Source organism: Guyanagaster necrorhizus (assembly GCF_019112545.1).
Source record: "Guyanagaster necrorhizus MCA 3950 unplaced genomic scaffold BT62scaffold_4, whole genome shotgun sequence".
NCBI lineage: Eukaryota > Fungi > Basidiomycota > Agaricomycetes > Agaricales > Physalacriaceae > Guyanagaster > Guyanagaster necrorhizus.
Window position 1 is genome coordinate 291,017 of NW_025064883.1, and position 21,960 is coordinate 312,976.

Genomic DNA, 21,960 nt, shown 5'->3' on the forward strand with positions numbered 1-21,960 from the left:
GTTTGTTCATAGTTATCAGTTGTGCGAGTATATGCGGCCAGTTAAATTATACTATATAATATTGAACGCGCGATTCAGCCGCGTACGTTCATCACGTGGTCGAGCAACATCACATTTCAACTTGAACCCAATCTGACTTGTTAGCATTCGCACTTGTTCTTGTCACCCTTTCGTCGTAATTCTCCTGCAGTGTTCCTTTATTTTCTTGCATCACTTTCGGGGACAACGTCCTTCAATTTGGATAACGATGGTCGCGAAAACCAAGTTCTGGGCTGTTAGGGTTGGTAGGGAAGGGCCAAAGATCTATACGTCCTGGGACGAGGTGAGGGTATCTTTCTATTATGTCGTGACCTGTTTTACTGGAACATTTTCAGTGCGAGAAAAATGTAAGTGGATCGACATCACATTCTTTATTAGAAGACAAGTGTGCCACTACAGGTGAGCAGGTACCCAAAAGCGAAGCAAAAAGGCTTTGCTACCAGGACATTGGCCGAGGAATACATTGGTGTGTTTCAATTTTGTTGCAACAATTCTGGCTTATTGAAGTCAAAGCAGCGCCTTTTCTCAGAGCATCGTCGTCGCAGGCAGGTTCCAAAACACGGCTGACTGAACCTGAAATCATATACATCGACTCTGACTCCGATTCTGACGTTCAAATCGTGGAGAAGCCTAAGCCATCTTCTGCGAAGAAACCTGCATCTAAACGAAAGCGCCTCCATATTGAACTAGATTTTGACGATGATTCGGATCTCGAGATTCAGCTCCTAGGCGGGCCGTTCTCCAGCAAAATGTCCAAAGGTCCTCCTGAACCGAATGAAGGGCCTTCGACCATTTGTCTATCACCGGAGCAACAGCATGTGATGAACCTAGTCAAAGAAGGCCGGAGTGTATTCTTCACAGGTTCCGCAGGTGAGTTTTTCCATGATGTTTTTACGCACAGGGAGATGAAGCGCGACCTAACTAGGCACCGGAAAGTCTGTTCTCCTTCGTGAGATCATCAAGGCCCTCCGTGAGAAACCCGGGCATGTAACAGCTATAACTGCCAGTACGGGAATTGCATCTGTCAACATAGGCGGCACGACACTGCATTCCTGGGCCGGTATTGGGCTTGGTCAAGATGGAGCAAAGAAATATGCTGACAAATTTATATATCAAAAGATCTTTGAGACTACCTTAAAACGCTGGCGCACTGTTGACACCCTCATTATTGACGAAAGTAAGCAAATTTTCTATCACTGAATAGACAATTCATGATATCTAGTTTCTATGCTTGATGGCAAACTATTTGATAAACTTGTCGGTGATGTTCTCAGCTCTCGCGCCGACGTCTGACCTGTAATTAGGAATACATTGGCCGTCGCGTTCGTAATGCCATGGATATATCTTTTGGTGGCATTCAGGTGTGGCCCTATACTGGCAATTCGGGGTTGTGATTTTAATATTCATTTTTGTAGCTCGTCCTTTCTGGAGATTTCTGCCAGTTACCGCCAGTTCCGGATCGTAGGGACGGAAAAATAATGCCGGTGACTTTTGCTTTCGATTCAGAGAGCTGGAAACGTTGCGTCGGGCCTCCAGTAACTCTGACTCGCGTGTTTCGACAAAAAGACCAAGGTCCGGCTTTTCTGTAAAAAATCTGATGTCCCACTGCTAATATCCTTAGCCTTTGTGGATATCCTCAATGACATGCGCTTTGGGGAGCTCAGTAAAGCTACTACAGAAATTTTCCGCACCCTTACTCGACGTATCACCTACAACGACGGTATAGAGCCGACGGAGCTGTAATTATTTTGGTCTTATCCTTTCCTGCGTTTCGCTTGATTTTTCATTTCTAGGTTTGCTCTGCGAGGCGAGGTGGATGGAGCGAACTCTGCTCGTTTGAATAATCTCAAGGGCTTCTCACACACCTACCAATCGCGGGACCGCCCAGGTGTCGATGTCGAAGGAAAAGTCGTCTCGTTGCAGCAAATGGATCGACTTCTGGAACGTCTCGTCGCACCGAAACAGATACAATTGAAGGTAGATTCGTCAACCCTTCATAAACGGTTCATCGTCTATCATTTTCATACAGGTTGGCGCCCAAGTTATGCTGATCAAGGTGGGCGCAGTCTTATGATGGTTTAAGTCGACTTTGAATTAATGAATCTAGAATCTTGAACAAGGACACCTAGTCAACGGTTCTGTCGGAAGCGTTGTAGACTTTGAAACACAACATCAAGCACTCGGTTCCGAAGATACCGAAATTGGAGAGGTAGAGCGTAAGGACGAGACAGATGGACAACGGGCTGCCCATCTCGAGAAGTTCCCCGCAGAGCAAGTATGGCCTGTTGTACGTTTCACTAATGGAAGGCGAATATTGTGCATCCCTCAGGAGTTTACCGTGGAGAACTCTAACGGAGACGTCGAAGCAAAGAGAGACCAAGTGAGGAGGCCAACCTTGCGAAAATAATTTCACTGTCGATTAATTCTTGACGCCAGGTACCGTTAATCCTAGCCTGGGCTCTTAGCGTGCACAAATCGCAGGGTCAGACCATTGAACGTGTCAGAGTTGACCTCAAGCGCATTTTTGAGAAGGGTCAAGGTACGTTGTATGGGCACCGATAGATCTTATCCACCAGTGACCGTGCACGCAGCGTACGTAGCCCTGTCGAGAGCGACAACAATGGAACATCTACAGGTCCTTAACTTCGACCCCTCCAAGTGAGTCTCAAGATTCTTGCATGCTCAAAATTCTGACGTTATTTGCTTTGAGGGTCCTTGCGCACCCTCGCGTAATAGAATGGCATCAGGAACAACGTACTCACGAGATTGACGAGCCTTTGGATGTGATGGATTATTAATAATTCACAATAAATGCATTGTCTGTTCATTCTTTGTCTTGTTGCCGAAGCTATACGATACAGCTCTATTAACGTTTATTTATCTTATAGCGTAGATACAGAGGATTGGATATATGTCATGCATTAAATCATTCCATAGTATATTAAACAACTTCGACGAAGTTGGCGGGGAATATACCCTTCCGATCACCTATCTTTCCTGTCCACCTGTTGGAATATTAGAAGATTAAAATGGAAGCGAACAGCAAACATACCAATCATCTGAACTATTGCTCTTATGCAGGATGACAATTACATCGCCTTTGTTAAATGATAGATCCCCAGGCTAAAAAAGGGCAAATGATATAAGATACCTGGTCAGGACGTCAGTGCGGGCTCACCTCAACTGCATTAAAATTATACAGAGCAATAGCGCGAGCGACTCCTTCCAACAAGGGTTTGCTCAGCTCAGGTTTAGGTGATATGATGATGGACGCTGACGAGTCATACGACGTTCTAGATGGCTTAGAGTTTGTTGGTGAAGCTAAACTCATGGATCTAGCATGGTACATGCCACCAGGCAATCCAGAGTACTTGGGTTCATCCAGAGAGTCGAACCAATCGTTCGTGGCCTGTGCTTTGGTGGCGTATGGCAGTGACTGACTAATTCGGTGAGTCGGCCTCTTTGAGTCCTCCGGCATGAAATCCGAATCGAAGTGGGTGGGAAAACTAGTAGTCATCGATGTATCGCCGCCCCTTTGCCGAGTACTATTTGGTGTTGAAGCAAAGTTGCTTGAGTTGTATCGGTTACTTGGAGGATCAGACTCGGTAAAATAGGACCCAGAGGTCGTCTCCTGACCCCAAGATTCAGGAGGAAAAATAGGCTTATCCGTTTTCTTTTTCTTCAGATAAGACGGGGTTTGCGTTCCTGTACTGCCGACTCCACCGAAGGCATAAGCAGATGATTGTACACTGTCTTCGATCCATTGTCTGTTGCCTGGAAGACCCGTACATGCTTCCAAGGTCTGAATCAAGGGAGCTATCCATGGAGGTTGGGATATGGCACCACTGAGCAAAAGCTTGGCGGTAACATTAGGATTATTGTATGCTTGCACGTTGGCATCTTGCCGTTCGACGATTATGGAGCCTTGCAACCACTCAATTAGGAGAGTCACTGATTTGCGAGATTTCTCACCTTCAACGGAGAGGCCCCCAAATAGGCCTCGCGTTTTGGAATAACTATACATGGCCGCAACTTTTCCGCTTGTGTTCAAAGAACCAACTGAATTTATCGATTGCTTGAATAAGTAGATTCAAGATTATGGCAAAGATCTTACCGGCTTCACCATTCCTTCCCAGAGGACCGACAGCTAGACTGTATTCAAAGGAGTTTGTAAACCTCGAGAAGAACCTGAGAAAGAATCTATGGCAAACCTCATATTTCCACCAAGAGTTAATGATCCTGCTGCCATAAACGATTTCTATAGACGATCAAAATATTCTGCGCGGTTCAAGACACACGAGCTGTACTCACAAGTGCCTTGAAACGCACATTAGTAATCAAACAATGGTAGTAACAAGGAAGGTTATATTATTTACCGATCGCGAATTCAAAACAATGAGAAAGTCGGTCATCTCAGCTCCTGCTTGACCGCCAAAACCGACGCCAGCGGTGCCTATGGCACTGGGACACGACCAGGCTGTAAAGGCGCTGAGATAGGCGATAATATAGCCAAGGTGTCATCGTGCATACTTCCGTCATCCAGTCTTGCAATGACAATCCCGCTGCCTGCTCGTGCGCTGAAAAGAAAGCCGGCTTTGAAGATGGTGAAGATGGCAAAGCCTTTGGCGTTCTCAAGGACACGGCGAGGAATGACACCATCAAGCCCATCATTCCCACTGTCCACAAAAGATTTGACTGTAAAGTGTGAATGGTAGCAGTGCTTTCGCAGGCTGAAGACAAACGAACATATGCTGGCAGCCTTGGCGCATTCTTTAGGCAGCGATTGTGGTACGGGACTGCCAAGACGGTTAAAGAGACGCGATCTACGGGATTTAAAAACCGACCTGTTGAGCTTCATGTATTGGAGAGGAAACAATGAAGGAGCAGGGAAGGAGGTGGAGGTGCGAGAGAGAGAGAGCAGGGTATCCGCAGGACAGTGATGTTATTTGTATGACGCTATCCGCGTGGCACGCTTGTCATGCATCTTCTTTTGGGGACAACAGTCATGATTCGGAACCGGCGCCAACCTTCTCAACTTGACCGTCATCATCACTACTTTCCAAACCAATTCCCTTTCCCCTGGTTGAACGATGAACTACAGAGGTGGAGAGCGAGGTCGTGGTCGCGGAGGACCGCCTGGAGGACGCGGGGGCGGGGGGCGTGGTGGCTATGCTGGGACTGGGGCTGGTCAGCGAGACCAGGGAGGAGGGTGAGTCACACCGCCAGTATACAGTCTTTTTCTTCTCATTGGCATATAGCGTATTTTCTCCTGGCCCGGCTAACATTGACCCTCGTTTGACGGACGGGTCCGATCAGGCTCTCGTCGATTCCTTCCGTTCTCTCAAAATAAACGCAAATGATTTACCACTCCGACCTGGCTTTGGGAAGGAAGGGAAGCAAGTCAAGTTGCGTGCCAATTTCTTCCCTGTCAAAGTTCCAAAGACCCTTTTGTACGAATATGACGTCGCAATCTCACCGACTGCTGGATCTGCAAACCGCCGGGTCAAACGGCGAATTTTCCAACTCGCAGAGCAATCGACAGACTGGTCTAGATATGGGCTACAAGGAACTGTTGCTCATGATCATGCGTCCAAACTCATTGCATCGAAGAAACTTCCCCAGCCGATAGAGATTCGAGTTCCCTTTTACGACGAGGACGAGACCCGTCCTGGCTCCAATGGCAAAGAGTACACTTTAGCAATAACATTCATACAGAATATTGATCCTTCTCACTTGATAAAGTGAGTCGATTAACAAAAATGACAATACCTTCCTGACCTGATGGGTTCAAAGCTATTTGGCCGGACAGCCACAATATCGTGGCTACGACATACTTCCCATCATCTCTGCCCTTAATATAGTCTTAGCTGCACATCCTAACCGAACATCGCAAGGTGGAGGTGTCCTCGTTGGTAGAAACAGGTTTTTCTTCGCAACAGCAGCTGCCCCCCCGGTACCTCTTGGCGGGGGTCTTCAAGCGTGGAGGGGATTCTATTCTTCTGTGCGTCCTAGCCACAATCAATTGATGGTCAATGTCAACGGTTAGTGTCTTCCGTCAGAAGGCGTTTCTATACTGATAGTCCCTTTCAGTTTGTACAACTGCATTCTATGGTAAGCCATAGTTCCACCCTGCATTGGTGCCACCAAATTTCATAATTTACTCATAAGTTCCGGGAAACCTTGCGGAAGCCATGGTGACATTCAACAACGCTAGCTTCGGCGCTAGATATACTGCATTTGTCAAAGGCGTCCGAGTGAAGACAACGCATCTTGGTTACAAGAAGACAGTCAAGAGTGTTTCAAATCTGTTACCCAAACAGCATACTTTTGACTGTGAAGAATTGGGCGGAAAGGTCAACGTCGAACAGTACTTTCTAAAGAGTGCGTGACTATGTGCCGGCCGCTTACCTTTGCTAAGGAGTCCGGTTTCTTTCTATCTTTCTTCAGAGTATCGTTACAAAATCCGATATCCACAGCTTCCACTCATAGATGTCGGCGGTCAAAAAGCAAATCTGCTTCCACCCGAAGTCTGTGAAATTTTGCCCAACCAACCTTTCAAAGGCAAGCTCAGCGATGAAAATACGGCGGCGATGATCAAGGCTGCTGCCAAGCCACCGAATATCAATGCGACGGCGATCATGAACGCGGGTCTGAATGAACTCGGATTCCGTCAGGGTGCAGCACCTTTAGGTGCATTTGGTATCAGCATTGGACCAGATATGACCGTTGTCCCGGGGCGGATCCTCCCGACCCCAGGTATCACTTACAGCATCGGACATCCAGACGTTGATGCCAATAAAGCCAGCTGGAACTTGAGGAATGTTAAATTCTTGAAGGGCGGAAAGCTTGCTCGTTGGCTCGTTCTACTCATCGCTGACGGGAACCACCGAGAAGAGTTCTCCGGGCCGGACGACCCGGAGCTCAAACAGACAGTCAATGGGTTCACAAATATGTGCAAGAATAGTGGTATGTCTGTTGAGCCCCCGATGGCATGTTTATCCGCCGCTCTCCCCGTCAAGGAGCGTGCCGATCCCATAAGATCTCAAGCGATAGACAAGATAAGAGCTACGTTGCGCAGCCATCCCCAGAAGCCAAATTTCGTCCTGGTGATTCTCTCAAGCAGTGACAAGCATGTTTATGCTGGACTAAAGCATCTCTGCGACGCTTATCTGGATGTTCCTACTGTGTGCGTGCACGCCGGGAAGATACGGAAGGATAGAGGTTAGCGTGTTTTCCTTTTTTTCGGCAACACAACTCAATGTTCCAATAGGTCAAATGCAATATTTTGCAAATGTCGCGTTGAAGGTTAACATCAAAACGGGTGGCGCAAAGTAGGGTATTGCAATCATAAACTACTATTGGTTAGCTTATGACTTTTCACAGTCACGCCTTGGACAAGGAAGGTATGAAGTGGCTTCATGCTGCTCAAACAATGTTGGTCGGTATCGATGTGACCCATCCTGGCCCTGGCAGCGTCAGAGGAACACCTTCCATTGCAGCGGTTGTCGCCAGTGTCGATTCCTACTTTGCGCAGTTTCCCGCTAGCATGCAGCTGCAAGAATCCAAGAAAGAGGTAGCCTTTTTCTTACAACTCGATCATTACCCTGGGCTTATGCTTGGTTCTAAGATGGTTACAAATCTTGCGGTGATGATGTTTGAACGGTTAACTCTGTTTCGCTCTAGGAACAGGAGACTTCCTGAGCGTGTATTGGTATATCGAGATGGGGTATCTGAGGCATGTCACTCGACTTTTAGACGCTCATCTTTTTTATCATGTGATTGACCTTTTCGTCAGGGTCAACTCATGACTGTCGTTGAAGAAGAGATGCCTGCGATTCGGGCCGCTTTCCGGAAGTTCGACACACCCCAACAGAAGTACTCTCCTAAGCTGTCTATCGTCGTTTGTGGGAAGCGACATCACACGCGCTTCTACCCTACAGATGCAGCTGGCGCCGACAGTAATGGTAATCCGAAACCGGGAACTGTTGTGGACCGTGGTGTGACTGCAGTGTACAACTTTGACTTTTTCTTGCAGGGTAGACAGTCAATTCTATTTGAAAGAGTGCTCGCTGACTTTTTTCGTCATAGCCCATGCTGGCCTTCACGGGACAACGAGGCCAACGCATTATTATGTTGTTTATGATGATATTGGATTTAAAGCGGACGAGCTTCAGACGCTAACGAACCATATCAGTTATCTGTATTCCCGCGCTACGAAGGCAGTCAGTCTAGCGTCTCCGGCCTATTATGCAGATATGGCTTGCGAGCGAGGAAGATGCTACATCCATAAATTACTCCAGGGCATCACCAACGTCAACCTAAATCATGTCGATGCGGAAAACCTTGTTATGGAAGAGGCACAGAGATTGTGGAATAATGGCGTTTCGGGACCTGTCATGAAGGACACCATGTATTATCTATAATGTATCTCATTATGTACCACTGTCTATCTACTTATGTCGATATTTACACAAGGTAGATTTTCGTGTATTGTGCTTATTTTGTATTCGGATACGTACGTGTTGCAGAATATCGCTTGCCTGCTTACATCAACGATGCATCATGCATGTCGGAAATATGATAAGATTCATTGGACAAGACCTAGCCCCACCGTGACAGCTCCATTTCTTTACAACCAGACACCGCCTATACTGCCAATTGGCCAAGATGGAAGCAGCTATTAAGTGAAACCATTATCTATGCCTCTCGAAGACGTGCGCTTACGTGGGGCTACATCGCCAACTTCTATGGATGAATTTGTGAATAACCACGCCGTACCCTTTGTTGTTCATAAATCCCTAGCACCATCGCAGGCTGGAAGCGGGGACTCCCACGTTCTCTACCGCACACATCCGAGAATCGCCTGGCAATGAGGCATATCTTACTCGTCTCGAAGACCGGTGGTATGATCTCTGGATGAAGCATCGAGGCACAACCATCCTGCCGGATGACGATCTCAATAGTGTGACAAACTTCAACCTGATTCATCACCTCGAGTTCCTGCGGAGTCATATTGACAAGAATGCTCTGTGAGCACATCATTTGCTACCATTGAGACCAGTCACTAATGTTAGTGATAGGCGAGTCGGTTATGCCCAACCGCAAGGAAATTCAAATGCAGAGTTGATCATACCCGATACCGTGGATGATCTTTTATACAGCTTCGAAGTCATTGAAGCCGCAACAACTGGCCCAGTGTGGGACTTCATGTGGAATGGTGTTGTTGAGGAGGGTCGGGAAAAGCGCTTAACCTCATTGGCGTTCCTTGATTCACTTAGCGATTTGAGTGAAACGCCAGTCGAAGACGTGCTTGCGATAGCAGAATCTGCACTGAAGGTAAGAATATAGTCGTGACTGCTTTGATCGTTGTTAAATGTATTCAAGATGGCACTTGGTACTCCTCTTGAAAACTACAATGCGGAAGGGGCGTCGACTCTTCTGCGAAGTGCTGCAGAAGAACATATAGTCACATCTGCCACGAAAGGTCTTGTCAGTCGTGGCATCCTGTCTAAGCTCGTCCGAGATCATCATAGACAAAAACCCGGAAGACAGCTGAAGATTTCTGACGCGTAAGCTATTATTTCATTCTGAATGATTGTTTCCGTGCTAACCTGATACAGGAATCTAGCAGCTTTGGGGGGATCTATCAGTAGTGATCTATTCCAGGATGCTGCAGGGCTCGAAGAAGATCTCACGGCTGGAGAAAGTGATACATGGAGAGAGTGGCCTTTAACTGCGACAGACGGAGACTCGGCAGCTCTAATCCAGCATGTGTCCGACAATAAGGTGGGACATCATACTCAATTCTTTGCTCAGCAGTTACATGTTGTGATGATTAGGTCGATTTCAAAGTAGATACGACTAATGCTCAAGCCGCACGACCAATGCTTGACTGGAATAGTAAGAAAGCGGGTAAGATAAGGTTTCTTCAAGACAATCGAACGGCTCGTCGTTAAAGGTTGACTTCCTAGATGATGATCAAATCGAAACATCACTTCATGTTCAATTCCGCGATATGTCGTTGCAGTCGTCAAGCTCACAGGCGACGCCGGTCATCCAGTCCATGGACATTGATTGTTTGGTCAGTAACGAGCTGCACACCTCCAATGCAGTTCACGGACAAGCAGTGGATGGATCAGCTGCGTGCTGTCGAAGAGTGACCGATAATGGCGTAGTTGATTGCACTGGGTGTTTGGATGAGCAGTGGGCTAGTGTCGGCCCGACCTTCAGTGCAAAGGAAATGGCCATAGCACATTCGGTCCTTAGTATCGTCGGTCAAGCTGGGAGTCAAGGGTCTTCAAAGATTGCTCTAGCAGTAAGTGTCTGTCGCCATTACGGATACACATCACTGACATCGATTCCGGTATTTCAGGAACGTACCAATACTAGTATGAATGCATTGTTACCGGTTATCCAGCGACTAGTAGAACGTCCATTACCGTTGCTGTACTGGGTCGGCTACTCTTGTGCATACTTGGTATCTGCAGCGCACATCAAGACGTGGACAGTGACGTTACCATCTGCGATCCTTTTGAACATTTTCCCGCGACGATGGATCGACGTTTCTGGCACCAAGCTTGTGGAGGTTTGGGAAGCAGCTCTGAGAGCCGCTATAGGAGTTATAGTCTTCCGACCAGGAATTTCCCAGGTAGGCGGTGATGATATTGAAGGGAACATTTCTAACTTTGGCCTGTCTAGGCTGAACTTCGCTGGCGACTTCGAGGGGTATATGATAGACAAGAAGTCTATGACGTCCTTCAGTATCTCCTAGAAACTGAGATTATCAAGACCTCGATTGGTAGTCAAATGGTTCCTGTGCTGGACGAGAGGGAGGAGAAGGAAGTTTTCTACTTCATAAATCAGTTGAAGAAGTGGTATCGTCTCTAATTGCATCCCACGACAATTTTTATGTTGTGAGTGCCGCGGCTCCTTCAAACATGCGAGAGGCATCTGACATTTGAATAATAAACAAGAAGGACCTTTATTTGAAAACCCCAACTGTATACTAGAACGCTCATCCACAGGTTTAGGCGTACTGCTTGTGTCGCCACTCGAATCAGCGGGCCGATGAAAGATAGCACAAATGGTTTGATCGCAGTGTCTTCCGTAAACATCCTCGTAATGGTCTGCCATGGTAGAGATAAGCTGTCTGATATAGCGAAGTATCCAGTTTAGTCTCTTCGCAGGAGATGGAGAAGAACTTGTATGCGCCCTTTCGCCGTCTGGGGGTATCGTGCTTCGACCTGAAGTAACAACGTTAGAACTAACACATACCGATGATACACCGACCATCCCAAGAGCACCATCATGAGTGTTCAACCCTTCATTGTCATTGATTGACCTGAACAATGCACGAGTCGCCTCATCCGCTGAAGATAAAAGCTCTTCATCACCGGGAACACAGTCGCCGCTCGTACCTGTAATTAAATGTTAGATTGTCGTACAATGAGAAATGGAGACTGCTGACATTCATGACCTCCTTAAGCGCCTGCAATGCGGTGCCACGCTTTAGCCGCCGCGGATCGAATGTTAGCCTGGTCGTCGACCAAGGACACGCGAACCATGGATACGATGTCATCTTCGTGGTCTTCTCGTTGAGCGTCGATGGAATTTTCCCTGGACAACGAATAAAATCAGTCTACCTCTCGGATCGAGGGTGACTCACATGATTTCACTCAAGCAGACGCCTTCCCTTCCCTTGACTTTGAGAATAGCCATGATTTCGCGCGAACGATCTTTTCACCGAACTTGCGGCAGACAAAGAGACCCACATACCTCTTGTTGCTCAAACCCATCACTAGATATAAGAACAATTGTTTGACTGATCAGTTCGGGAAGTATCTCTCGGACTACATAAGAGCAATGAGTATACCTCTAAATCATCTACATCAGACAGACCGCTCAGTATCGGAGTAATGATCTTCGGTAGATGAGGCTGGAAGCGCATTCCGAAAGTGGCTGGTCGGTACACCAATAACGACATGAAGCCTTCTCGAATGGTAGCTCTAGGAGGTTGCGCGTTCGCGATGATATCCGGAAGTAATCCTTCGAGACGCTCCATTCCGAGACCGGACAAAACTTCACTCAGTCCTTGAGCGGCGCCTTGTCGGCCCACACCAGATGTATCCATTTTCAGAGTCCGCAGAAGTCCAGGTACGAGGTCGGGCAAGTGGCTCTCACCCAGCTGTTCTACTAACGTTCCCAACGTTTTGGCAGCTGTAGCTCTCGCTTCCGGTACGGGTCTACAAGTACAATATGCACCATCAGTAGTAATTCGGACAGATATGGGATGAAGTCTCGCGAGTCTGTCAACGACGCCAGGTTATCTACGATCTGTGCCGCTTTCTTCTTGGTAGACGCACCATGCTCGCGTAGACCTCGTTTGAGAATAGGAACCACCTGGTTATTGTCAGGAAGGTTTTAGAGGATATACGTCGACATGACGTACCATTGCCGACGAAAGTTCAAAAAGCCACCCCAATGAACTGGACAGCATTTCGAAGGCGAACATCGTACCCTGGCGAGGCTCATATCTCTTCTTGTCCTCTGTAGCTGCCCGCAAATGATTGATCACATTGAACTCCTTCACTGCTGCTGCAATCCCTGTACCCTTGATGACACCTGTCGAACCATATGCTGCACCACGACGGGCTGCGTATTTCGAAGCATTCACCAAATCCTCGGTGAGACTGTCAACCAAAAACGGTGACGAGAGGTGAAAGGCAATCCGAAACAGCTATCTGCACTTGTTCGGCCGGAGTTTTGAGTGCCTCGATAAGTCTGTCAACAATTTTAGGGATGCGTGGATCAGCGCGATCAAGATGGCGTGCGACACGACCGAAAAGGAGGACAACCGCTTCCGTGGATGGACTAGGACTGCCTAAGTAGCCTTCAAACATGGCAATAAGACTCGATATACACGAGGCGCCATGGAGATATGATCGTTGTCCCAGCAGAGAGCATCCCTCAACGAACGACCTTTTCGCGGTAGTATTCCTGTAATGCAGTGACAGTATAGAGTGGGACATAGAGCACACAGCATTATGGACTGGAAAAGGCCCCATGGATGATGCAGTCAGGGCCTCCCTAAGCAAAGTACCGAAGCAGTTTGGAATCATCCGACGTCAAGTTAATGTCTTGTCAGGGCTAGTTGCGGCAGCTGTTGAAGGTACCCAAAATGTCGCTGAAGGGCCGATGCATCGCCGATCGGAAACAGCAGTGTGGTCACGTGTTTGGCATGCTCCGAGTTGATCCTCGTTAGGAGTGTGGCTTACAATTTCGATCCATTCATATATTTCAAGCGCCATGCTCTCGAAAAGCTGGAGAACGTTGAAATATCTCTTCTACTTTGTCATGACACACTACCATCCGCACGATTTTGCTACTATCCCTTCTCACAACAGTTATATCTTTGATCCCAATTTTACCTCTCGTCAAGACAGAAAACTGTGGACCGCTCGGTCGTATCTCAACTTCGTGGCTCTGCACTGTCCAGATGGAGCGGGAGAGGCGGTCGTTAAGAAGATAGAGTTCATGAAGTCCACATGGGCCCTGAACCATAAGTATCTCCTCTTCTACGTTAAGGACTGCCATAATATTCCTGGCAGGGACACTGTTATCTGGGTAGAGCACTTCATCGACGACAATCCCAATCAGCCTTCACCAGAGTCTCCGAAGTCCGATGCCTCGATGATACCCTCACTTGAACCTCCCCTGAAGGAGAGCCATCTCCTTTCCTCTAAATCTGTCGCTCATGCCAGCTCTTGAATTTCCCCCTCTTTGCCCTGTGGTCTGGCTCTCGACATCTTTTCTGTTTACACCATGCCAGTCACCCCCGCCTGGGATGCCAATGTCCTCTCCACTCTAACATTCCATCCTGATTCCACCTTCCTGGCTGATGAGGTTGCGGTGATTGCCACAGTCACTAGCGAAGCTGCCAACGAATACTCGCCTCTCACTTACCAGTGCTACTGGTTTGCAAAAACAATCTTCAACATCATCGTTGAGATGCAGGTGGGGAAATATACAAAGAGACCAGAGAAGGACAACAAACATATGGGAAAGCATGGGAGCATAAGGATAGTCGGTGGCGATGCCTCGAATATCTTTATGTCTGGAGCTATGGCCTGTAAATCGTTGATCCAGCCATACCATGCACGATGGGAAAAGTGGTTGAATGAAGTCAAAGCCATGAAAGAGGTGTGCTTTTTGTGATTCATCATGATCTCTTGCATATACTGATTCTTAGATTGTAGAAGAAGGAAGAGCCATTGATAATTGCTGAACAGGCAAAGCGCGATGCTCAGCGAGGGGCCGAGGAGGAGAGAAAGACAAGGTTAGACGCTCAGCAAGAACTTGCGAGCCTGCAGAAGGAATTCGACGACTACAAGCAGAATCTACATATCAGTGGTTTGTCCTCTTCACAGTCAAATGCACTTTGAAATCACTAATTCGCTGCAGCTTTTTTATCTTCTATTCAGTAATCACCTTGATCTCTTATTTCTGCTGATACCACGGACCTGTCATGAAGGACACTGTATTATCTATAACGTATCTCATCATGTACCACTGTCTATCTACTTATGTTGATATTTACACAAGGTAGATTTTCATACATGTTGCAGAATATTGCTTGCCTGCTTACATCAACATCCATGTCGGAAATATGATAAGATTCATTGCATAAGACATAGCCCCACTGTGACAGCTCCATTTCTTTACAACCAGACACCGCCTATACTGCCAATTGGCCAAGATGGAAGCAGCTATTAAGTGAAACCATTCTCTATGCCTCTCGAAGACGTGTGCTTACGTGAGGCTACATCGCCAACTTCTATGGATGAATTTGTGAATAACCATGCTGTACCTTTTGTTGTTCATGAATCCCTAGCACCATCGCAGGCTGGAAGCGGGGACTCCCATGTTCAGTTTGGTCAGGTGTATGTAGTAAGTACATTGTGACGGCGGAAGAGCACCTGTGATAGTCTATCATACGCGGAGGAAGTTGAGGGGGGGCGTAGGGTGGGGGAAACGTTCCGAGGAAATAACGAGGAGGACCAGGAACTTCCTTGTAAGATGATGTGCGAAGTGAAGGGCCAAGCGGCAGTGGTGGCAGCGAAGCTGCCCCGAGCACAGGTTTCGCCATAGTTATTTTGTTTCCGCTGTTTTTTACCGGGATTGTCAAGATGTGGGTATGACCAACTTGGCCTTAACCGTTTGTTTCAATGTCGTGTATCAATCACGTTTGTTTATTTTTCTCTAATGTCGCGCCGATTTAACAAATAGATTCTCTGGTTCGGAGAAGTATTACGACATGAACTATGCAGTTCTACACCCTGACGATAATGATACCTTTGGATATCAAATGTAAAAGGTCAAAGCAAAGCTTCTTGGTGCACTCCAATCGGACACGGTTTCCAGCCGTAGCGTTCATCCAATAACCGCCATCCTAGAGCGGCGGAATCAAGATTGTTGACTGACTCCGAATCAGACGTCAGTGCAGGGTTTCGTGTATCTTCGCGAATGGCGCCAAGGAGGGTCTCTAGTCGGTGGGTCATAACAAGTATATCGTCATCCTTCCAAAGCTACATTCTGATTTAGCAAGTACACTCGTGCTTCAAGTAAACTAGGGACTCACAGACGAAGATGAAGTGTTATCGGAGTGGAGCCATTTGACTGCGGCCTCCAAATCTTCGTTATCACAGAGAACTTGCAAAAGTTCAGAAGGTCTTGATTTTGGTCAGTACATGATCACGCTTAGATACTGGAAGAAAACTTTACGCATTCTTTCTGGCGAAAGATAGTCCAGGTCCGAGCACTGTAATCAATGACACGGCCGCTTCTTTCCTTATACTCACCTCCATGTCAGAATCATCGCTGTCCCAGGTATCAATTGCCCACTTTGCCCAACGAGCAAGGCACGCGTCAAATGAAGAGTTTGTCGAGCCAGCGGAAGCGCTATCCGATTCGGACAAGAGACAGGACAAAATCCGATGGACAAGGACACTTGCAAAATTGGGATGCGTCGTCTGCAAATGCAATAGAAGAGGTTTCCACAACTGGACTGAAAATTCAGGTGGAAGAAACGAGTCTGAAGGAAATGTGCGCTTCCTACCCAACATGTCAGTTTGAGCATAATTTGTGCCAAAAAACACCAACTTTTTTGATAGTGGAACCAGGATGCCCTTTGCCAACAGCTCATCGGATAGCCTCTCCAGCACATATCGCTCTTTAGCATCTTGGTCAACAGCCGTCACATTCTCCCACCCTAAATCACCAGTGGAAACATTTAGTGCTACCTTGGCTTCGGCGATCCATCTCTCAACATCTTTAATGGCATTTGCGATAGCAAGTTTGTGGCGACTCCTCAATGATTCGTCACGTATGGTCTCTTTGAGTAAAGCTTTATACTCCTTCAAAGTCGGGACTATGGAGCGTAGGGTGGTCTGCGGTACGGGTGCAATATAGGGATTTATTGTGGGTAACCAATAGTTTTGCAAGAGCCATGTCATGGACTAATTAAAACGTTTAATGGGTCAGATAAGAGAAGGAGGTGTAATGTGTACCTGTCGAGCGCCCTCTCTCAGTAATTCAAGAGAAGGTAGATCTTCATGTGTAGAAGCATGCCGAAGTTCAACAAGCCATAATGGCAGACCTAGTTGATGGGATATTGACGCTATAGATCTCGCGTAGACTCCGAGTTGTAAAGGATCCACCAAACCATTGACGAGGCGAATGATTGCTGCCGCATAATTTTGCCGCAGAGACAACGAGAAAGCCGCTTTACTTGGCACAGAATCATCCAAGACAACAACCAAGAATGCAAGAGTAGATTCCATCGCATGAGGCAAAGCAGTGACCGCTTTCCATGCTGTCAGCTGAAGTCAAGATTTCAAACTAAGTAAATCTTCGCAGGCTGACGAATATACCTTGTTGACAGCAAGTATTTTCGGGCCCAGATCGTTCTCATCTTCGTATATCCAAGTGCAAATCTGGTCCAGTTCTGCGATCGAAGTCCAAGGGACGCGACGGGGTAGTTGCATGTTGGTGATTGAAGAGGAAAAAAAAAATCTTATCTTATCTGAGGGAGCACCCGCACGTGGTTCTAGATCATGATCTGATCATCAAATGTTGGACTTGGCGGGTCGTTGGCAATCAGCCGGCACTGCAGTTGAGAAAAGGCTCCTTCCTTGGAAGTAATAATGGCTTCACTCAACACCCGAGGTCAGATTGCTGCAGCACAGCTTGCATTTTATGTCCCCCTCGCTGCCGTATCCTTTTTTTATTTTATTCGATATCTCTTTCGACGCGATGCTGGTTGGCTTTTTCTACTGACATTTACTCTCAGTGAGTATTCTGTCTTCGGGAGATGTTCACCACTCTGAGTTGGCATATTTTCAAGTGCGTATCGCAGGAGGAGCCCTCATTGTTGCCGGAGAGCTCACTGTAGACTCCAGTCCCAATGTCGACTTGTTCATTGCAGCCTATCTCCTGTTCCACGCTGGTCTTTCTATCCTCATGCTCGCTACAATTGGTTTCTTGGGCCTAGCGTGCGTCATCGTATTCCAAGCTTCTCTACATGTTCATTAATACCAACCTGGTTGATCAGAGGCCAGCATACATACAGTGAAGAACCTCGAGTGACCCGTCTTTTCAGATTCGCTGGATTTATCGCGTTGATAGCTTTAGCACTAGCCATTGCTGGAGGACTTTTGGGTACACATGTCAATCCAGACGCGAACGCTGGTATGATCGTCAGACGCGTCGAGGCCGGCGTTTATGGGGCGCTCTACCTCTTCCTCGTCTTCATTGCGATGGTTTCCTGGTCGCATCGATACTTTATGAGGAGTTATCGCAGACGGGCAAGTTTTTCATCATCTGTTTTCTTCTCGTGCTAACACCTTGCGACCAGCTCCTTACCGGGGTCACTTTCGCACTTCTGTTAATGGGTGTTCGAGTCGCCTACGAGATTTTAACTGCTTGGTCTGCTTCTGATGTTTTCGGGGACCAGCTATCTTCAAATCCCACATTGGCCAAATTCAATCCCATTACCGGGGACTGGGTACTGTTTCTGGTAATGGGCCTCATTATGGAGTATATGGCGGCTATTATGTTCATCATACCCGCTGTCATGCTGCACCGGAGACGTCATTGAAACGCTCGCATCTGTATTTCACATTTATGATTATTGCTACGGTCTAACGGCGCGTTACTGTACTGCAAGGAAGATACGTACATGTACTTATATCGAATATATGACAACATTTACCGACTAACACCAACCATCATATAACATCGCATGGAATGCTTGGTAGTTCCAGTTCGTCAGAAAGATATAGTATCAGACTGGCGTAGCCTCGATTGGATGATTACGCGTCTCCCAGTCAGTACCAGATATCAGACCGTGCGCCAGTTGAAGCCAGAAAGCGACTATAAGCTGTCACAGACCGGTGAAACGAACTTCAACTTCTCAGCTTATCGTTACATCCTAACCAAATCTGTGTTGGATAGCAGAATCTCCAAGCTGGCAAACAGTACATGAACAATCAACCAGTCAAAGTTATGGCTAGATCTTGCGGACTGTACATAACCAAGAAGCCCCATGCGAGTATCTTGGATCATATCAAGCACCACTTGGAAATTTGAGATAAATCAGTCTACACAACAGGCTATAAGTATAACTGTTTGGGCCGCATAGTCAAGCGCATCCCACTCCCGATGGTGGACGGGAAATTGGAATGCGCTCCGGCTTAATTGGGCCCATAAAATGGTTTCTTCTGCCCATATACCATAACCATACCCTGGCTCCATGTATCGAAAGGAGAGTTACCCTGCAGTCATGCAGAGCGATGGCTGGGTGAAAAATGTTTGCCGTGGGAAATTTCAGTTACGAAATTAGTATCCAGGAGTTACCGGGCCGGTTTCCGATATGTTGTCTCGTCTCCGATCTATCCTTGTCCATCTCAATCACTCCAGTCGAGCAAGAATGTCCACCATGGTCCACAACACAAACGAGGCATGCTGTACCATCCCTCCAGTTCTCTCGGAATACGAGCCCAAGGGTGCTATCAAGCCTTATGCTGGCTTCCAGAATGTCTATATCACTGGCCCGTTGACCAGCGAGAATGCTATCGTGGCTATCTTTGATATCTTTGGGTGACCATCATGCTATTATCCAGGTACTTTGTTTTGATTATTGTTAGATTCTTCCCCCAGACCCAGCAGGGTGCTGACATCCTGGCTACCGCTCTGAACACAATAGTCTATATGCCTGACTTCTTTGAGCCTAATTCCGCTTTTGACATCTCCAAGTATCCTCCAAAGACCGACGAGGACAAAGCAGCGATTCAGGCGTTCTTCGGAAGCACCGCCAGTCCTTCTGCCGCCATAGCCAAACTCAAGGCATTTGGTGAGGCGCTCAAGAACAAGGGTGCTAAACGAGTCGGTGTCTATGGGATGTGTTGGGGTATGTATCATTCATGCAGTCTCGTATATAGCGTTTACATTCACGATAGGTGGCAAGGTAGCTATAGCTTCCGGTGGAGAAGCTACTCCCTTCCATGCAGTATCTCTCCTCCATCCTGCGTAATCAATCTTCCTGATATTTTCCTAAGGTCTTATCTGACTGTTATCCGTAGGATGCTCTCCACCGAAGATGCTGAGAAGTTGACTGTACCTCTCGCGATTTATGTATCTCACGATGAGCCGGTTGACGAGGTACATGCCCACGTTAAAGCTTCATATGTGTCTTATTTCCCATCAGTACCGCAAAATTGTCGATATAATATCCAAGAAATCATTCGCTGATAAAAATGACGCCAAGAATTACGACAATATGTTCGTGTTCAGAATCCCCTTCCTCCATCAGGGAACTCAGCTGATGGTCTTATCAGGTTCCACGGTTGGGCCGCAGCTCGCAGCAATCTCAAAAATAAAGAAAATAAGAATGAGTAAGCGTATTTCGTCGCCAATTACTAAGGTCAGCCGTGTTCATGGGTTTTGGTCAGATTTGAAGATGTGTACGGAAGACTTTCTACTTTCTTCCGACGCACTCTGGTTTGAAGTAGGCAGCTAAAGTTAAGAAGTGTAAATATATGTAGTATCATACACAAGAAATGTGGTAAGTCGTGACTATAAAACAAACGGCGAGGAAAAGAGTATCATCCGAGTTCAAATATAATCCACCACAGCATCGGTAGGAAAATCGTCACTGACCTTCCACAACCAGAATGGGCCTAGGGCCGGCGGCATAAGTGGCGACGAGAAAAGACTGGGACTAATGGTCTCACCGACGGGATCACCTGAAGAAACGTCATTCCTGACGACTCAGCCACAGGCAACAGAACGCACCTTGGTCATGAACGGTTGTCGTCCAAGCGCCGACGACACCTGCGGCACTCGCAACACTGCCAACCTGAACACCTTCCGAACTACGCTGAGAGTGAGTGACAAGAAACGATACGATAATAACAGACGCATCAACCTCCACTGCGTCGTGCCGTCATGGATGGAAACCTTTTCACACTATAGATAAGAATCGTGTACAAGAAAATAAGCAGAGGGCTCACAAATTTATAACGGACAATTCCGTCATTGCCCATTTTGACCATCCCTTCGATTACAGATTTGTTCCCGTCCACTCCACGCGAAATTCCGTTGAAGTACAACGGTGGATACAGCGGGCTATGGGCTGTAGAGTCGTCATCCGTGTTGCTACCTTCCAGCTTATCACGGGCAACGACCTTCAGCTTCACTTCTATGAGTCGAGTTGCTTCTCGAAAGCGAACATTTTCCGTGAAGTACGCTTTATTTCTAGGTCCACGAAACACATTGGAGAACTAGAGGAAACTGAGCGACAGGGATCTCAACAGTGCTTCGCAAACATACATTAAAAGCTATGAGGCAGGTGACGGATGAAGTATTTTGCAACGAACCAGAAAACGGGGGTTACTTACAAAACAAATCACTGGCAGTATTTCATAAGATCCAAATACATAGCAAAATGGAATGACAAACCGGTAGTCCATGAAACAGACGTAACGCCTCCAAGTACCTGAAACGGCCATTGTCAGAGATGAAGGGGTAATATAGAAAGCACGCACCCTCAACTCCGGCCCAGTCCCGCTGACCAGATATGTTTGGAGCGGAGAATGCCCGAGTAGCCTCCAGTCCAACAGCAGGCCTCACGATCTTCCATCTTTCAGGAAGATCAGCGAGGTTGGCCCATATGACGGTCATGAGATGTCGGATATGAAGCCAGTTCACACTTCCATCTTCGAGATACGGCCCCCAATTATTATCGATATTGTAATTGCGGAGATCATACGTGAAACATCTGCTTTCAGTACGTTGTCCCCAAGTGATGAGCGCACACTCTTCATCTTCGTCCACATCTGAGAAGAGGAAATAAACGGATAGCCTGGCGACTAGCTGTTGCAACTGCTGCGGGGGCTGTCGGTACAGTATTTGGGACCGATGAAGGAGACGAGTAAGCCAAAGCAGACCGCATGAAGGTACCGCTTGTATATCCTGGATTCGTGGTATGGGAGAAGCGTCGTCTATGATAGATATGAATGTTTCTAGGGCAAATCTCAGCTGGTCGTCTGAGATATCACGCGCATTCAATACGATGGACGCAGATACCATGCGTCGCTGCAGCTCCGCCTTCCAGTCATAGCGAAGAGGCGTTGAGGATGTCGCGCATCGCAAGGACTTGCGAGGGTCGTCGAAGTGATGAATGATAAGCTCCCTCCAGAGATACTGATCACTGAGGGAATATACAACATAGTAGGCTGCTCGACATGTTCTGGAGAATGCAGAGACCTCTAAAGGGTAACAAAAAGCAAGAATATGCTGGATAATTTCCGGCGGGACAGCAAAGAGGGTAGCAGCGAATGACATGGTGTAGGTTAAGGTTAGGCC

At 47.2% G+C, this 21,960-nt stretch overlaps 11 protein-coding genes across 11 annotated transcripts; 7 read left to right on the plus strand and 4 right to left on the minus strand.

Annotated features, from left to right (window-relative positions):
- The first annotated feature begins 93 nt into the window (after positions 1-93).
- Positions 94-1,535, plus strand: BT62DRAFT_495462 (uncharacterized protein). Its single transcript, XM_043181156.1, has 7 exons — positions 94-322; positions 375-386; positions 439-505; positions 556-909; positions 965-1,216; positions 1,262-1,400; positions 1,455-1,535. The coding sequence occupies exons 1-6, from the start codon at positions 248-250 to the stop codon at positions 1,330-1,332; spliced, it is 831 nt and encodes a 276-aa protein (XP_043043677.1). The 5' UTR covers positions 94-247; the 3' UTR covers positions 1,333-1,400; positions 1,455-1,535.
- A 1,445-nt stretch (positions 1,536-2,980) lies between these two features.
- Positions 2,981-4,897, minus strand: BT62DRAFT_885369 (DUF500-domain-containing protein; the record flags this gene model as incomplete). Its single annotated transcript, XM_043182828.1, has 9 exons — positions 2,981-3,044; positions 3,092-3,162; positions 3,218-3,963; positions 4,012-4,098; positions 4,154-4,191; positions 4,251-4,297; positions 4,395-4,516; positions 4,570-4,734; positions 4,786-4,897. 9 exons carry the CDS (start codon positions 4,895-4,897, stop codon positions 2,981-2,983), a joined length of 1,452 nt encoding a protein of 483 aa, XP_043043678.1.
- Positions 4,898-5,043: 146 nt separating this feature from the next.
- On the plus strand, positions 5,044-8,482 carry BT62DRAFT_1072293 (argonaute-like protein). Its single transcript, XM_043178842.1, has 11 exons — positions 5,044-5,248; positions 5,298-5,780; positions 5,833-6,080; positions 6,130-6,150; positions 6,208-6,420; positions 6,487-7,260; positions 7,310-7,370; positions 7,423-7,612; positions 7,667-7,774; positions 7,835-8,075; positions 8,128-8,482. Exons 1-11 carry the CDS (start codon positions 5,130-5,132, stop codon positions 8,460-8,462), a joined length of 2,793 nt encoding a protein of 930 aa, XP_043043679.1. The 5' UTR covers positions 5,044-5,129; the 3' UTR covers positions 8,463-8,482.
- Positions 8,483-8,627: 145 nt separating this feature from the next.
- On the plus strand, positions 8,628-10,938 carry BT62DRAFT_495486 (uncharacterized protein). Its single transcript, XM_043181157.1, has 8 exons — positions 8,628-9,068; positions 9,120-9,375; positions 9,424-9,608; positions 9,660-9,825; positions 9,879-9,951; positions 10,011-10,354; positions 10,412-10,687; positions 10,738-10,938. The coding sequence occupies exons 1-8, from the start codon at positions 8,956-8,958 to the stop codon at positions 10,924-10,926; spliced, it is 1,602 nt and encodes a 533-aa protein (XP_043043680.1). The 5' UTR covers positions 8,628-8,955; the 3' UTR covers positions 10,927-10,938.
- A 272-nt stretch (positions 10,939-11,210) lies between these two features.
- BT62DRAFT_1001034 (ARM repeat-containing protein) lies at positions 11,211-12,938 on the minus strand (the record flags this gene model as incomplete). Its single annotated transcript, XM_043176691.1, has 8 exons — positions 11,211-11,282; positions 11,314-11,456; positions 11,500-11,655; positions 11,811-11,888; positions 11,938-12,281; positions 12,320-12,438; positions 12,488-12,718; positions 12,744-12,938. 8 exons carry the CDS (start codon positions 12,936-12,938, stop codon positions 11,211-11,213), a joined length of 1,338 nt encoding a protein of 445 aa, XP_043043681.1.
- Positions 12,939-13,306: 368 nt separating this feature from the next.
- BT62DRAFT_495665 (uncharacterized protein) lies at positions 13,307-13,854 on the plus strand. Its single transcript, XM_043181158.1, has one exon. The coding sequence runs from the start codon at positions 13,345-13,347 to the stop codon at positions 13,804-13,806; it is 462 nt and encodes a 153-aa protein (XP_043043682.1). The 5' UTR covers positions 13,307-13,344; the 3' UTR covers positions 13,807-13,854.
- Positions 13,855-13,860: 6 nt separating this feature from the next.
- Positions 13,861-14,480, plus strand: BT62DRAFT_916687 (uncharacterized protein; the record flags this gene model as incomplete). Its single annotated transcript, XM_043184009.1, has 2 exons — positions 13,861-14,238; positions 14,295-14,480. The coding sequence occupies 2 exons, from the start codon at positions 13,861-13,863 to the stop codon at positions 14,478-14,480; spliced, it is 564 nt and encodes a 187-aa protein (XP_043043683.1).
- Positions 14,481-15,723: 1,243 nt separating this feature from the next.
- On the minus strand, positions 15,724-17,088 carry BT62DRAFT_942929 (Las1-domain-containing protein). Its single transcript, XM_043187854.1, has 4 exons — positions 16,968-17,088; positions 16,605-16,916; positions 16,198-16,553; positions 15,724-16,149 (listed from the first exon to the last, which is right to left on the minus strand). Exons 1-4 carry the CDS (start codon positions 17,079-17,081, stop codon positions 15,816-15,818), a joined length of 1,116 nt encoding a protein of 371 aa, XP_043043684.1. The 5' UTR covers positions 17,082-17,088; the 3' UTR covers positions 15,724-15,815.
- A 97-nt stretch (positions 17,089-17,185) lies between these two features.
- On the plus strand, positions 17,186-18,379 carry BT62DRAFT_927493 (uncharacterized protein). Its single transcript, XM_043185263.1, has 4 exons — positions 17,186-17,385; positions 17,441-17,588; positions 17,648-17,900; positions 17,951-18,379. Exons 1-4 carry the CDS (start codon positions 17,241-17,243, stop codon positions 18,191-18,193), a joined length of 789 nt encoding a protein of 262 aa, XP_043043685.1. The 5' UTR covers positions 17,186-17,240; the 3' UTR covers positions 18,194-18,379.
- A 590-nt stretch (positions 18,380-18,969) lies between these two features.
- On the plus strand, positions 18,970-20,207 carry BT62DRAFT_927494 (uncharacterized protein). Its single transcript, XM_043185264.1, has 7 exons — positions 18,970-19,194; positions 19,242-19,504; positions 19,554-19,623; positions 19,677-19,755; positions 19,802-19,875; positions 19,932-19,988; positions 20,046-20,207. Exons 1-7 carry the CDS (start codon positions 19,025-19,027, stop codon positions 20,098-20,100), a joined length of 768 nt encoding a protein of 255 aa, XP_043043686.1. The 5' UTR covers positions 18,970-19,024; the 3' UTR covers positions 20,101-20,207.
- A 1-nt stretch (position 20,208) lies between these two features.
- BT62DRAFT_885214 (uncharacterized protein) lies at positions 20,209-21,939 on the minus strand (the record flags this gene model as incomplete). The annotated part of the gene is made up of 6 exons (XM_043182817.1): positions 20,209-20,273; positions 20,380-20,468; positions 20,522-20,562; positions 20,607-20,876; positions 21,033-21,091; positions 21,141-21,939. 6 exons carry the CDS (start codon positions 21,937-21,939, stop codon positions 20,209-20,211), a joined length of 1,323 nt encoding a protein of 440 aa, XP_043043687.1.
- Between the last annotated feature and the right edge of the window lie 21 nt (positions 21,940-21,960).

Coding starts and splice junctions, on each gene's coding strand:
- BT62DRAFT_495462 (XM_043181156.1), top strand. CDS start 248: ATGGTCGCGAAAACCAAGTTCTGGGCTGTTAGGGTTGGTAGGGAAGGG. Junction 506..555: donor ATTGGCCGAGGAATACATTG/GTGTGTTTCAAT, acceptor AAGTCAAAGCAG/CGCCTTTTCTCAGAGCATCG. Junction 910..964: donor ATTCTTCACAGGTTCCGCAG/GTGAGTTTTTCC, acceptor CGACCTAACTAG/GCACCGGAAAGTCTGTTCTC.
- BT62DRAFT_1072293 (XM_043178842.1), top strand. CDS start 5,130: ATGAACTACAGAGGTGGAGAGCGAGGTCGTGGTCGCGGAGGACCGCCT. Junction 5,781..5,832: donor GATCCTTCTCACTTGATAAA/GTGAGTCGATTA, acceptor ATGGGTTCAAAG/CTATTTGGCCGGACAGCCAC. Junction 7,371..7,422: donor ATCAAAACGGGTGGCGCAAA/GTAGGGTATTGC, acceptor GACTTTTCACAG/TCACGCCTTGGACAAGGAAG.
- BT62DRAFT_495486 (XM_043181157.1), top strand. CDS start 8,956: ATGAAGCATCGAGGCACAACCATCCTGCCGGATGACGATCTCAATAGT. Junction 9,069..9,119: donor CATATTGACAAGAATGCTCT/GTGAGCACATCA, acceptor TGTTAGTGATAG/GCGAGTCGGTTATGCCCAAC. Junction 9,952..10,010: donor CTGGAATAGTAAGAAAGCGG/GTAAGATAAGGT, acceptor TTGACTTCCTAG/ATGATGATCAAATCGAAACA.
- BT62DRAFT_495665 (XM_043181158.1), top strand. CDS start 13,345: ATGCTCTCGAAAAGCTGGAGAACGTTGAAATATCTCTTCTACTTTGTC.
- BT62DRAFT_942929 (XM_043187854.1), bottom strand. CDS start 17,081: ATGCAACTACCCCGTCGCGTCCCTTGGACTTCGATCGCAGAACTGGAC. Junction 16,554..16,604: donor TGAGAGAGGGCGCTCGACAG/GTACACATTACA, acceptor CGTTTTAATTAG/TCCATGACATGGCTCTTGCA. Junction 16,150..16,197: donor CTGGTTCCACTATCAAAAAA/GTTGGTGTTTTT, acceptor CATGTTGGGTAG/GAAGCGCACATTTCCTTCAG.
- BT62DRAFT_927493 (XM_043185263.1), top strand. CDS start 17,241: ATGGCTTCACTCAACACCCGAGGTCAGATTGCTGCAGCACAGCTTGCA. Junction 17,386..17,440: donor TCTACTGACATTTACTCTCA/GTGAGTATTCTG, acceptor CATATTTTCAAG/TGCGTATCGCAGGAGGAGCC. Junction 17,901..17,950: donor TGAGGAGTTATCGCAGACGG/GCAAGTTTTTCA, acceptor CCTTGCGACCAG/CTCCTTACCGGGGTCACTTT.
- BT62DRAFT_927494 (XM_043185264.1), top strand. CDS start 19,025: ATGTCCACCATGGTCCACAACACAAACGAGGCATGCTGTACCATCCCT. Junction 19,195..19,241: donor GCTATCTTTGATATCTTTGG/GTGACCATCATG, acceptor GATTATTGTTAG/ATTCTTCCCCCAGACCCAGC. Junction 19,505..19,553: donor TGTCTATGGGATGTGTTGGG/GTATGTATCATT, acceptor CATTCACGATAG/GTGGCAAGGTAGCTATAGCT.